This window comes from Pecten maximus, chromosome 8 (assembly GCF_902652985.1).
Source record: "Pecten maximus chromosome 8, xPecMax1.1, whole genome shotgun sequence".
NCBI lineage: Eukaryota > Metazoa > Mollusca > Bivalvia > Pectinida > Pectinidae > Pecten > Pecten maximus.
The window spans coordinates 23224710-23239679 of NC_047022.1; the positions used below are offsets into that span (position 1 = coordinate 23224710).

At 39.0% G+C, this 14970-nt stretch overlaps 2 protein-coding genes across 2 annotated transcripts in view; both read right to left on the reverse strand.

Annotated features, from left to right (window-relative positions):
* Nucleotides 1–600: 600 nt before the first annotated feature.
* On the reverse strand, nt 601–4454 carry LOC117332217. The gene is made up of 5 exons (XM_033891102.1): nt 4415–4454; nt 2244–3013; nt 1596–2160; nt 1380–1432; nt 601–1146 (listed from the first exon to the last, which is right to left on the reverse strand). The coding sequence occupies exons 1-5, from the start codon at nt 4452–4454 to the stop codon at nt 601–603; spliced, it is 1974 nt and encodes a 657-aa protein (XP_033746993.1).
* LOC117332831 (leucine-zipper-like transcriptional regulator 1) overlaps nt 2279–14970 on the reverse strand; it is a 28647-nt gene continuing 15955 nt past the window's right edge. The window contains exons 14-20 of the mRNA XM_033891881.1: nt 10858–10974; nt 9165–9333; nt 7179–7354; nt 6533–6682; nt 5908–5961; nt 5380–5460; nt 2279–4964 (exon numbers count right to left, since the gene is read on the reverse strand). Of these exons, the coding sequence (XP_033747772.1) occupies nt 4833–4964; nt 5380–5460; nt 5908–5961; nt 6533–6682; nt 7179–7354; nt 9165–9333; nt 10858–10974 (879 nt within the window). The 3' untranslated portion in view covers nt 2279–4832. The remainder of the gene's footprint in view (nt 4965–5379; nt 5461–5907; nt 5962–6532; nt 6683–7178; nt 7355–9164; nt 9334–10857; nt 10975–14970) is intronic.

The window sequence follows — 14970 nt, forward strand, 5'->3', positions numbered from 1 at the left end:
CCGAGCCGATAGGCGAGGGAAGATAATGTTCTCGAGGGGAAACAATTTATTTTATTATACCGAATAGATATCAATTTATCGATATCCTCCTCAAATATTGAGGCAAACCTCTTGGACGTCTGCTCCATGTTTACAAGTTGTCTGTGTCACTGTTGCGTTTGTAAGAATTGTCTCCCTTCTCAATGTTCGGGATTTTCCATAAGAAACAATCGTGCGTTTTCGGGCGGAGCGGGGAACATTGCAATATCCCACGGCAATGTTGACCGCTGTTTCTGACACTGCATATTGTTTCAGGTCATGTGATTAGGAATTGACCAATAATAAGGCGAGAATCTTACATAAGGTATAATAAGACTATTTATCATCATCATGATATCTCACACTATACAAAGCGTACAAACTGTACAAACATTTTTATAGTTTTACAGAGATCATCAACATGTTCAACAATAATGAACTTGGTATTCCACATATGGTTATTAATATTGATACAAATTCATGTCTGCAAACCAAAATATCAGTATCCAAATATATATACTGTTGACAAGGTGGTGTGAAGACGCCGTCCCAGTACCGGAAGGTCTGTCCCTTGGTGGGATCCTAGGGTGGAGACTTACTGTCCCAGTACAGAGAGGTCTGTCCCTTGGTGAGATCCCAGAGTGTAGACTTACTGTCACAGTACAGAGAGTTCTGTCCCTTACTGTCCCAGTACAGAGAGTTCTGTCCCTTGGTGGGATCCCAGGGTGTAGGCTTACTGTCCCAGTACAGAGAGGTCTGTCCCTTGGTGAGATCCCAGAGTGTAGACTTACTGTCCCAGTACAGAGAGGTCTGTCCCTTACTGTCCCAGTACAGAGAGTTCTGTCCCTTGGTGGGATCCCAGGGTGTAGGCTTACTGTCACAGTACAGAGTGATATGTCCCATGATGAGATCCCAGAGTGTAGACTTACTGTCCCAGTACAGAGAGTTCTGTCCCTTGGTGGGATCCCAGGGTGTAGGCTTACTGTCACAGTACAGAGTGGTCAGTCCCTTGGTGGGATCCCAGGGTGTAGGCTTACTGTCACAGTACAGAGTGGTCAGTCCCTTGGTGGGATCCCAGAGTGTAGACTTACTGTCCCAGTACAGAGAGTTCTGTCCCTTGGTGGGATCCTAAGGTGTAGACTTACTGTCCCAGTACAGAGAGTTCTGTCCCTTGGTGGGATCCCAGAGTGTAGACTTACTGTCACAGTACAGAGTGGTCAGTCCCTTGGTGGGATCCCAGAGTGTAGACTTACTGTCACAGTACAGAGTGGTCAGTCCCTTGGTGGGATCCCAGGGTGTAGGCTTACTGTCACAGTACAGAGTGGTCAGTCCCTTGGTGGGATCCCAGAGTGTAGACTTACTGTCCCAGTACAGAGAGTTCTGTCCCTTGGTGGGATCCTAAGGTGTAGACTTACTGTCCCAGTACAGAGAGTTCTGTCCCTTGGTGGGATCCCAGAGTGTAGACTTACTGTCCCAGTACAGAGAGTTCTGTCCCTTGGTGGGATCCCAGGGTGTAGACTTACTGTCCCAGTACAGAGAGTTCTGTCCCTTGGAGGGATCCTAGGGTGTAGACTTACTGTCCCAGTACAGAGAGGTCTGTCCCTTGATGGGATCCCAGGGTGTAGACTTACTGTCCCAGTACAGACAGTTCTGTCCCTTGGTGGGATCCCAGAGTGTAGACTTACTGTCCCAGTACAGAGAGTTCTGTCCCTTGATGGGATCCCAGGGTGTAGACTTACTGTCCCAGTACAGAGAGTTCTGTCCCTTGATGGGATCCCAGAGTGTAGACTTACTGTCCCAGTACAGAGAGTTCTGTCCCTTGATGATATCCCAGCGTGTAGACTTACTGTCCCAGTACAGAGAGGTCTGTCCCTTGGTGGGATCCCAGAGTGTAGACTTACTGTCCCAGTACAGAGAGTTATGTCCCTTGGTGGGATCCCAGAGTGTAGACTTACTGTCCCAGTACAGAGAGTTCTGTCCCTTGATGGGATCCCAGAGTGTAGACTTACTGTCCCAGTACAGAGAGTTCTGTCCCTTGGTGGGATCCCAGAGTGTAGACTTACTGTCCCAGTACAGAGAGTTCTGTCCCTTGATGGGATCCCAGAGTGTAGACTTACTGTCCCAGTACAGAGAGGTCTGTCCCTTGGAGGGATCCCAGAGTGGAGACTTACTGTCCCAGTACAGAGAGTTCTGTCCCTTGGTGGGATCCCAGAGTGGAGACTTACTGTCCCAGTACAGAGAGTTCTGTCCCTGGTGAGATCCCAGGGAATAGACTTACTGTCCCAGTACAGAGAGGTCTGTCCCTTGGTGGGATCCCAGGGTGGAGACTTACTGTCCCAGTACAGAGAGTTCTGTCCCATGGTGGGATCCCAGGGTGGAGACTTACCGTCCCAGTACAGAGAGGTCTGTCCCTTGGTGGGATCCCAGGGTGTAGACTTACTGTCCCAGTACAGAGAGTTCTGTCCCTGGGAGGGATCCCAGGGTGTAGACTTACTGTCCCAGTACAGAGAGTTCTGTCCCTTGGTGGGATCCCAGAGTGGAGACTTACTGTCCCAGTACAGAGAGTTATGTCCCTTGGTGGGATCCCAGGGTGTAGACTTACCGTCCCAGTACAGAGAGTTCTGTCCCTGGGAGGGATCCCAGGGTGTAGACTTACTGTCCCAGTACAGAGAGTTCTGTCCCTTGGTGGGATCCCAGAGTGGAGACTTACTGTCCCAGTACAGAGAGTTATGTCCCTTGGTGGGATCCCAGAGTGTAGACTTACTGTTCCAGTACAGATAGTTCTGTCCCTTGGTGGGATCCCAGGGTGTAGAATTACTGTCCCAGTACAGAGAGTTCTGTCCCTTGGTGGGATCCCATGGTGTAGACTTACTGTCCCAGTACAGATAGTTCTGTCCCTTGGTGGGATCCCATGGTGTAGACTTACTGTCCCAGTACAGAGAGTTCTGTCCCTTGGTGGGATCCCAGGGTGTAGACTTACTGTCCCAGTACAGAACTGATGAACACAACACTTCTAAATCATTAACATAATCTATACATGTGTATCCAATAATGTACCGGGTAAGTATCAATCAATTTTGATAAAAAACACAAAATACAAAAAAGGATGATTTTTGACTAGTTCTTATCTTGGCCCCACATGCAGGATTTACTTTACCAAGCCTATATATACATACAAGTCAGCACCTGTATTTAGCCAATACAAAAAACCTCTACTTTCACAAAAGCTGCAAGGAAAAGCCAACATCTGACAAAACAGGGATCATCTGTGGTATACACATATGTACACTAATGAATGTGTTTTACATATGACAATTCACTGAGGTCATGCTGTGTAAAGATACAATGTACCTACACTTTGGGTAATATTCAATGGAGATTTGATATTACATTTTGGTTTGTTTTTGTTTAACGAGCTATTAACAGCCAGGGTCATTTATAAGGACGTGCCAGGGTTTGGAGTTGGAGGAAAGCCGGAGTACCCAGAGAAAAACCACCGGCCTACAGTCACTACCTGGCATCTGCCCCACGTAGGTTTCGAACTCGCAACCCAGAGGTGGAGGGCTAGTGATAAAGTGTCGGGACACCTTAACCACTCGGCCACCACAGCCCCTCAAAAATTACAACACATGTATTTATGGTACATTAGATATATTGTGAAAAGAAATACTCAGTGAATATTTATACACACACAGGAAGTGTTTAGTGCAGAATGTTTATAAGGGATAGTTGTGCGAAATTTTATACTCATGAACTAGGTCTGACTGGCCGGGACAGGCGCAAAATATTAGCTCCGTGAATTATCTACAGTGTAGCACACAACTAAATCTGAGAAATTAATAGGTATGTACATTTTACAATGTAGATGTAGCATCATCACAGAGGAAATTTTGGCCATCTCCTGGTAACAATTGTGAAACAAGTTAAGTAACTTATATTAATCTCTCTTGTTAACCAGGCTGCATGGAAGGGGTCTTACTGTGGGAGGAAATTGAGTAACCAGAGAAAACCCACATGGTCAGGCCGGTAACCCCACGTCTTGCCAGCTCTGATCAGAGAATCAAACCCCAGCTACTTATATTATAAAAATGTGAAAGGCGAGTGTGTTACCTCTATAACTCCCGACCACATTAAGTTTACTGAAGGAAAGTACCGACCACATTAAGTTTACTGAAGGAAAGTATATTATAAGAGCTGTGTATCGCAAGGTGGGTGGCGATACAATTTGTATCACAATATATGAGAAGCTGATGATCTATCAGATATCTGTTTTGCTTGTGGTATTTCAGGAATATTAGAGTCTTTGTCTACATTTGTTACAAAACACATATGTTTTGTCTGTTTCTCACAAAGCATTCTTGAATTTAGATAAATTGGAGATTGAAAGAACTCAAACAGGCAGCTTTATAAGCCGCTGCAACGGCCTTGTCAGCCATGTTGTTACTACAAAAGTAAGGTAACGATGGTCAAGGGAGATAACTACACATTTTCAAGTATCGCGATACCAATCAAAGATTGACGATGCATCGATGAATCATTACACCACTATGTATTGTGTATCTATCGGTACTTTACATCAAAGCAAAACTTTGCCAGTACTTTACATCAAAACTTGATAAGACTGTAATATATACCAGTAATTTACATCAAAACTTCGTGAGACTGTAATATATACCAGTAATTTACATCAAAACTTGGTCAGACTGTAATATATACCAGTAATTTACATCAAAACTTGGTCAGACTGTAATATATACCAGTAATTTAAGTTAAAACTTGGTAAGACTGTATACACTGTATCTAGGTAGTTAACATCAAAACTCGGTTAGGCTGCCTATCGATACATCTTGACACAATAACAAGTCTCCCTTCTCATCAGCCAAGGCCTTGATAACATCCAACAACAGGTCTTTACTGAGTCGACGGATCTCGGGCAGACGCGCCACCTACAATGTAATGTAGATGTAATAAGGGCAAGTTTGAAACAAATACATTGAAGAGTGATGAACATTTAACAGAAAAATTCACAGCACACAAGATAATACACAAGAACCTTTCATCTGACTTCTACTTCAATAAGTAACAACTTTAACCCTTGCAGGAAAGAATATTTCTAATATCGCTGCTAGTCATAAGAAGCTGCCAAGGACAGTACCAGACATGCTACTATGTGCAGAAGAGATATGTTATGATGGCGAAGACCTACATTTGTATAGTGAAATGGAAAAGAAAACGACATGTTACTATGGTTACAGACATGTTACTATGGTTACAGACAGTGTTGCTATGTTAACAGACTCTGATTACAGACATATTACTATGATAAATAAGTGTTATTAGTGATGATGAATATTTGATTACCTTGGTAAAGTGATGCACTATCAGATTCAAAGCATGCTTCTTCATGTCTAGAGCCTGGATCTTGTCTGCTGCCTCCAGAATCTGAAATATTCAATTTTAAATTGAGAAAAAAAATAGAACAGGATTTATACAAATGCAAGAAAGATGATTGAAAACTTCTATCAATTTATTACATAATATGTTATACAAACTGTACAGTTCTGTAGGAAATACAACCATACAAACTTCAACTTCCTGTAATGCTGTTGTTTCACGACAAGAATTACTACACATAATTATATATCTCACTTGTCCAACATTGTCAGTATAGTAAGTTTTAAGCAAAAAATCATTTAATTTCAGTATTTTTTCTGAAAGTCCCCAAATTAACCTCCACTCCATAGGTGCACCCTGTATACATTATAGGTGTGTACATAGTGATGCATTAAAAAACAAATATCAAATTTGCAAAATCACTTAAAAAAAAAATTCAACTACATGTACATCTTGGCTACATTTAAGATCCTAGAAGGAATTTACATGACATACCTGTACAACATTTTGAACTGTAACATTTTTCTCAAGGTTGTGTTTACAGAAAGCCTGTAAAAAGGAAAACAAATCTTTACAGTTGCTTTCAACATGAATGGTTACGTTTTCAGATATCAACACATATATAGCAGCCTTATTAACAACGTAAATATAGAATGACCTGTTATCATCTACAATAAGCACATCAAAATTCGTAAAACACGTGAGTTCTGACCAGAATTCTTCACCATAGAATAGAACATCAATCACCCTATACTTTCCATGGCGGATATATATTGTACATGTTCAAATTTTCAAACAAAAACGGTTATTATAATAAAGAAAAGTTCATTTATACATTAAAACAATGCTTTCAGCATTTTGTTCTATTGGACTGACTGTATATTTTAAAATTATTTACAGAAAAGTTTTACTAATCATTTAGAGTTAAATCTAGAGTCCAAATCCTTTGGAAGTATTTCTTCCCAAGAGGAAGGGTTGGCAAATAATATGCATTTCATATACCACACTTATATAATTATCCTGTCTATATATGGTGCTACATTTGGATAAATGTCTATAACAGATACACTAATCTTGGATTTCTGAAGCAATAGAACTGACACAGAACCAAACATCATACCTGTAGTCGGTTATTGGAGAATCCATAGAAGTAGGGAGCTGGGAATAGATAGAGTGAATCCTCAGGAGGCATGATCACGTCTCCGTAGTATATATATCGCAGCAAGCTGTTGAACGCCTGGCGGGATGGTACCATCTCCCCAATAGCTATCTGGAATAGACACAATTTGTAAGACAGATCATAAAGTTTTCATTGATGAAATGCAGAACAAAGCGGTGTTCAATCTACTTTCACTCTAAAGGTACATGTAATGAGCCCCACAGTTTCTCTGTTGTAGAAGCCTGGACGATTATTATCTTATAAACCGTATACAACATGTACTATATATAGCAATATTGGAAAAGAGTTCCTTTTAGGTAGCTAGAACTTTTAGAAATATTTTCAGCATTATATTGCATAAATGTAACATTCATAAGATATGATATTATTACTATATTGACTTATAATAGATGATACAAGGATAGAAAACCCCAAAAAAAAAGTGTAATGAATGAGTGTTGTTACGACGGCATACTAAAAATCTGAATGATTTTATAATTATACAATATAGAGCACAAACAATATTAGACAGTTGGTACAATGAAATAGGAAGGCAGAAAACTTTAAGACAGATCTTATAGAACTGATGTGAAGAATTTCCTCTTACCGTGATTGTATCATCGTTGGGTTTCCACCTGAACAGTGACTCAAAGTAGCTACACCTGGCCGCTAGGATGGCCTTGTGGGCTCTGATTGGTGTACCGTCTAGTTGTAGGGTGATGTCACAGAACTCCTCTCCGCTCCCCTTCAGGAACATTTCTAGGTCCTTTTCCAGGGAGTGATCTGTCAGGACACAAGTTAACATTGTAGTATCAAGTGTCAGACACACTGTAAACATTGTAGTATCAGGTGTCAGACACACAGTTAATATTGTAGTATCAGGTGTCAGGACACACAGTTAATATTGTAGTATCAGGTGTCAGACACACAGTTAAAATTGTAGTATCAGGTGTCAGACACAGTTAATATTGTAGTATCAGGTGTCAGACACACAGTTAATATTGTAGTATCAGGTGTCAGGACACACAGTTAACATTGTAGTATCAGGTGTCAGGACACACAGTTAATATTGTAGTATCAGGTGTCAGGACACACAGTTAATATTGTAGTATCAGGTGTCAGGACACACAGTTAATATTGTAGTATCAGGTGTCAGGACACACAGTTAACATTGTAGTATCAGGTGTCAGGACACACAGTTAATATTGTAGTATCAGGTGTCAGGACACACAGTTAACATTGTAGTATCAGGTGTCAGGACACACAGTTAATATTGTAGTATCAGGTGTCAGGACACACAGTTAACATTGTAGTATCAGGTGTCAGGACACACAGTTAATATTGTAGTATCAGGTGTCAGGACACACAGTTAATATTGTAGTATCAGGTGTCAGGACACACAGTTAATATTGTAGTATCAGGTGTCAGGACACACAGTTAATATTGTAGTATCAGGTGTCAGGACACACAGTTAATATTGTAGTATCAGGTGTCAGACACACAGTTAATATTGTAGTATCAGGTGTCAGGACACACAGTTAATATTGTAGTATCAGGTGTCAGGACACACAGTTAATATTGTAGTATCAGGTGTCAGGACACACAGTTAATATTGTAGTATCAAACAGTTAATATTGTAGTATCAGGTGTCAGGACACACAGTTAATATTGTAGTATCAGGTGTCAGACACACAGTTAACATTGTAGTATCAGGTGTCAGGACACACAGTTAATATTGTAGTATCAGGTGTCAGGACACACAGTTAACATTGTAGTATCAGGTGTCAGGACACACAGTTAATATTGTAGTATCAGGTGTCAGACACACAGTTAACATTGTAGTATCAGGTGTCAGGACACACAGTTAATATTGTAGTATCAGGTGTCAGGACACACAGTTAATATTGTAGTATCAGGTGTCAGGACACACAGTTAATATTGTAGTATCAGGTGTCAGGACACACAGTTAACATTGTAGTATCAGGGTCAGCTTCTGGAAACTCTTTATCTGTAATTACTGGGAAATCAGGTTGCTTCCCTCAGTTTCTAATCGTGTATATGATTTAGGAATACCACAACTCACCAAATACACATTAATCTTCTTAGCATATGCTGGTATTGATAATTCATCTTTACATCTCAATCTTACATATACCTGTTGAGGGTTCAAAACCAGAGATGTTTGGTTTGTTATTTGAATTCAATAACTTTCATCACTCAAAACATTCTATTACTACAGGTACTGTGTTCAACTTTGTTTTAATGATAGAATTATTTTGATAATATATTACTTATACTTGTAAATATCTAGTCTGAAACCAAAATTTTGTATTGGAGATTGAAGGGATTTAAAAAAAATTAAAGCTTCTGTCTGACAGTAGAGACTTGACTGGTATTAATTCAACTTAACAAATTAGAACTCAAAAGGATAGTGTCAGAGTGATGTCACAGTATGAAATTATATGGAATACATTTCACTGGTATTGGCATTGCCACCTAATGTACCCAAGACTTAGTAATCATTCAAACGATTCTGTTATCAGCTACACATACCATCTAGTAACTTAAGTGCTTTGATTCAGACATAACTCACCACAGACATGTTCTGGTTGTGGGTCAGGCATCATGCGGCCATAGGTCTGCTGGGAGAGTTTACGGCGGATGATTTCCACCATCAGGGGTTTGTCTATATCCTCAAACTCTTTACTCATTACGATCATGTTACAGTTACTCTCCTTGACGATGAACCTGAGGCAGTATTCCTGGAAAATAATCATATCAAACATTACCTGGCCCTAGTGTCTCACAAATCACTGCATTTTTCCAGCCTCAAATATAACACAAATATCATGTACTATCATCCAAGCTAATAAACAGAGCAACTTAAAATCATATATGCTGTATATAGAAACAATTATACACTTGTTTTGGGGATTCAGAATAGTTATGGCTGTACAATAAGACAACTAGAAATATACAACTACAAACTGTTGATGTAATATTAGATAAGTAACCTAAGGAACAAGAGCTAAAATATCTCATCACTCTACTTTGATTAGCAAAGTTTCATATTTATAAACAAAGACTTCGAAATTGTCTCCCTAATATAAATGGCTTTAAAAACGAATTGGACATTTATTTAAAAATAGAAGAAGTAATAAACAAAAACAATATGGAATACAATTATTTTGAAAATAAATGGTCCATTTAAAATAGAAACCATATACAATGTACTTGTGTATATACAAAATATTTACAGTGTAGTCCTATGACAGAATGCGAGACTGAATGTTGTATTACAAAATGTTGTAACTAAAAAATAAAATCAAATCCTTTCTTACTAATTACTTGACATCTACATGTCACAAATATATCGATGGATAGCTCCATGTGAAGGATTTTAAAAATTATATGCAGAAAATATAGTGTAAATATAGTCAAAGGGAGATAAATCTCCACAATATCAATCTTCTATAATAATCATTCTTGAAAGTGTATTGTAGTATTGCTGATTTTTCTCTTGTTTGTTTATTCACTATTCATATAAAAAAATCTTTATTCTATAACATACTAATGTAGTATCGTCAGCTTATACAAAAAAACCAACAATTGTCTACTATATCATAACTTCTCAGTACGGTATATATTTTAACTAAAAACCTACTACTTCTTGGATTACATTAATACTGTATCATTTGACACTGTTTTATGTTCTATGATGAAAACTATTATATGTTGCTGTAAAATTGATGTATATGTATTCTACAAATGTACCACCATATACAATATATGCAAAGGATGAATACAAAATATTTCAAAACTGATAAATTATAAATGCATTCTTGTCTTTATTACTATCAATTCCTAATGCCTAGTTATACTTTCCTGTCATTTGTTTCTCACACCTAAGATGTTTTTTTTCAAGTTTTGTTTATTTTACCATGCCCATAAGTAAATATAATAATTTGTTACAGATCAAACCTCAGTTTTTTATTTCCACTTTTAACATAGTTATAGCCGTTTGAAATTATTGATTTTCTGATTTAAAGAGCCATGTAATGCTGAGCAGTACTTAGACTGGCCCCCAGACCCTAAGTTTTTTGTTAAGAATTGCCAAGCTAAATTCTAATACCAGATTATCTGCCCCTAGTTTGAAACCTAGAATCAGACATATCCTAGGGATCAAAATCATAAAGCTCAATTTTATTTATAATTTTAATATTCTAGAGACAGGGGGCCAGTCTAAGCAGTACTCAGTATGCTAGTTTTTCCTATTATAACTGTACCTTGAGGAAATCCAAACTCAGCTTAGCAGCATTCTGAAGAGCTACAAGTACATTCTTGTGGCCAATGCTTGCCTCCAGGTATTGGACACACAGCTCCTCTAGACGCCCCATCTTAAACTGTCAAAATATAACGGTAATTTAAATATCTATACTAATGCATTTATAAACATTTTTCTCCCATTTTTTTAGTTTGTATATATAATATGGTGATGAAAAACGACATGCTACATGTAACAAGGTAATTTTCAACTCTTTGAGCTGTTCAGATGTATATATATATATCAATGCATGAACTGAGGTAATTTGTAAAATGGTTTTTGGGATTTTTAATTCAGTACAGAATACCCACTAAGAAGGGACATTTTCAGATCTTTTTGACAATTATCAATCTCCAATCAACAGAGATACTGTCAGAATTCATCAGTACAAAAACTTAGGCCCTGTATTATTCATTCTGTAATACTAATCACCTTACCATACCAAACCTCACATTGGTGTTTATAATGTTAAGAGGCACAAAGGGGCGTACAAGTCATACCAAACCTCACATTGGTGTTTATAATGTTAATGGACACAAAGGGGCACACAACATACCAAACCTCACATTGGTGTTTATAATGTTAAGGGGCACAAAGGGGCACACAACATACCAAACCTCACATTGGTGTTTATAATGTTAAGGGACACAAAGGGGCGTACGACATACTAAACCTCACATGGTGTTTATAATGTTAAGGGACACAAAGGGGCGTACAACATACCAAACCTCACATTGGTGTTTATAATGTTAAGGGACACAAAGGGACACACAACATACCAAACCTCACATTGGTGTTTATAATGTTAAGGGACACAAAGGGGCACACAACATACCAAACCTCACATTGGTGTTTATAATGTGAAGGGGCATACAACATACCAAACCTCACATTGGTGTTTATAATGTTAAGGGACACAAAGGGGCACACAACATACCAAACCTCACATTGGTGTTTATAATGTGAAGGGGCATACAACATACCAAACCTCACATTGGTGTTTATAATGTTAAGGGACACAAAGGGGCACACAACATACCAAACCTCACATTGGTATTGATAATGTGAAGGGGCATACAACATACCAAACCTCACATTGGTGTTTATAATGTGAAGGGACACAAAGGGGCACACAACATACCAAACCTCACATTGGTGTTTATAATGTTAAGGGACACAAAGGGGCACACAACATACCAAACCTCACATTGGTGTTTATAATGTGAAGGGGCATACAACATACCAAACCTCACATTGGTGTTTATAATGTGAAGGGACACAAAGGGGCACACAACATACCAAACCTCACATTGGTGTTTATAATGTGAAGGGGCATACAACATACCAAACCTCACATTGGTGTTTATAATGTTAAGGGACACAAAGGGGCACACAACATACCAAACCTCACATTGGTGTTTATAATGTTAAGGGACACAAAAGGGCACACAACATACCAAACCTCACATTGGTGTTTATAATGTTAAGGGACACAAAGGGGAACACAACATACCAAACCTCACATTGGTGTTTATAATGTTAAGGGACACAAAGGGGAACACAACATACCAAACCTCACATTGGTGTTTATAATGTTAAGGGACACAAAGGGGCACACAACATACCAAACCTCACATTGGTGTTTATAATGTTAAGGGACACAAAGGGGCACACAACATACCAAACCTCACATTGGTGTTTATAATGTTAAGGACACGAAGGGGCACACAACATACCAAACCTCACATTGGTGTTTATAATGTTAAGGGACACAAAGGGACACACAACATACCCAACCTCACATTGGTGTTTATAATGTTAAGGGACACAAAGGGACACACAACATAACAAACCTCACATTGGTGTTTATAATGTTAAGGGACACAAAGGGGCACACAACATATCAAACCTCACATTGGTGTTTATAATGTTAAGGGACACGAAGGGGCACACAACATACCAAACCTCACATTGGTGTTTATAATGTTAAGGGACACAAAGGGGGCATACAACATATCAAACCTCACATTGGTGTTTATAATGTTAAGGGACACAAAGGGGGCATACAACATATCAAACCTCACATTGGTGTTTATAATGTTAAGGGACACAAAGGGGGCATACAACATACCAAACCTCACATTGGTGTTTATAATGTTAAGGGACACAAAGGGGCACACAACATATCAAACCTCACATTGGTGTTTATAATGTTAAGGGACACAAAGGGGCACACAACATACCAAACCTCACATTGGTGTTTATAATGTTAAGGGACACAAAGGGACACACAACATACCCAACCTCACATTGGTGTTTATAATGTTAAGGGACACAAAGGGACACACAACATACCAAACCTCACATTGGTGTTTATAATGTTAAGGGACACAAAGGGGCACACAACATACCAAACCTCACATTGGTGTTTATAATGTTAAGGGACACAAAGGGGCACACAACATACCAAACCTCACATTGGTGTTTATAATGTTAAGGGACACGAAGGGGCACACAACATACCAAACCTCACATTGGTGTTTATAATGTTAAGGGACACAAAGGGGGCATACAACATATCAAACCTCACATTGGTGTTTATAATGTTAAGGGACACAAAGGGGGCATACAACATATCAAACCTCACATTGGTGTTTATAATGTTAAGGGACACAAAGGGGGCATACAACATACCAAACCTCACATTGGTGTTTATAATGTTAAGGGACACAAAGGGGCACACAACATATCAAACCTCACATTGGTATTGATAATGTTAAGGGACACAAAGGGGCACACAACATATCAAACCTCACATTGGTGTTTATAATGTTAAGGGACACAAAGGGGGCATACAACATACCAAACCTCACATTGGTGTTTATAATGTTAAGGGACACAAAGGGGGCATACAACATATCAAACCTCACATTGGTATTGATAATGTTAAGGGACACAAAGGGGGCATACAACATATCAAACCTCACATTGGTGTTTATAATGTTAAGGGACACAAAGGGGGCATACAACATACCAAACCTCACATTGGTGTTTATAATGTTAAGGGACACAAAGGGGCACACAACATACCAAACCTCACATTGGTGTTTATAATGTTAAGGGACACAAAGGGGCACACAACATACCAAACCTCACATTGGTGTTTATAATGTTAAGGGACACAAAGGGGCACACAACATACCAAACCTCACATTGGTGTTTATAATGTTAAGGGACACAAAGGGGCGTACAACATACCAAACCTCACATTGGTGTTTATAATGTTAAGGGACACAAAGGGGCACACAACATATCAAACCTCACATTGGTGTTTATAATGTTAAGGGACACAAAGGGGCACACAACATAACAAACCTCACATTGGTGTTTATAATGTTAAGGGACACAAAGGGGGCATACAACATATCAAACCTCACATTGGTGTTTATAATGTTAAGGGACACAAAGGGGGCATACAACATATCAAACCTCACATTGGTGTTTATAATGTTAAGGGACACAAAGGGGGCATACAACATACCAAACCTCACATTGGTGTTTATAATGTTAAGGGACACAAAGGGGCACACAACATATCAAACCTCACATTGGTGTTTATAATGTTAAGGGACACAAAGGGGCACACAACATACCAAACCTCACATTGGTGTTTATAATGTTAAGGGACACAAAGGGGCGTACAACATACCAAACCTCACATTGGTGTTTATAATGTTAAGGGGCACAAAGGGGCACACAACATACCAAACCTCACATTGGTGTTTATAATGTTAAGGGGCACAAAGGGGGCATACAACATACCAAACCTCACATTGGTGTTTATAATGTGAAGGGGCACAAAGGGGGCATACAACATACCAAACCTCACATTGGTGTTTATAATGTTAAGGGGCACAAAGGGGGCATACAACATACCAAACCTCACATTGGTGTTTATAATGCGAAGGGGCACAAAGGGGCATACAACATACCAAACCTCACATTGGTGTTTATAATGTTAAGGGACACAAAGGGGAACACAACATACCAAACCTCACATTGGTGTTTATAATGT

Excerpts from the sequence above, each read along its gene's own strand:
- LOC117332217 (XM_033891102.1), bottom strand. The coding sequence starts at position 4,454 with ATGGCTGACAAGGCCGTTGCAGCGGCTTATAAAGCTGCCT. Across the intron at positions 2,161-2,243 it reads GAACTCTCTGTACTGGGACA|GGACAGACCTCTCTGTACTG; the intron begins GTAAGTCTCCAC and ends GATCCCTCCAAG. Across the intron at positions 1,433-1,595 it reads GACCTCTCTGTACTGGGACA|TAAGTCTACACCTTAGGATC; the intron begins GTAAGTCTACAC and ends GTACTGGGACAG.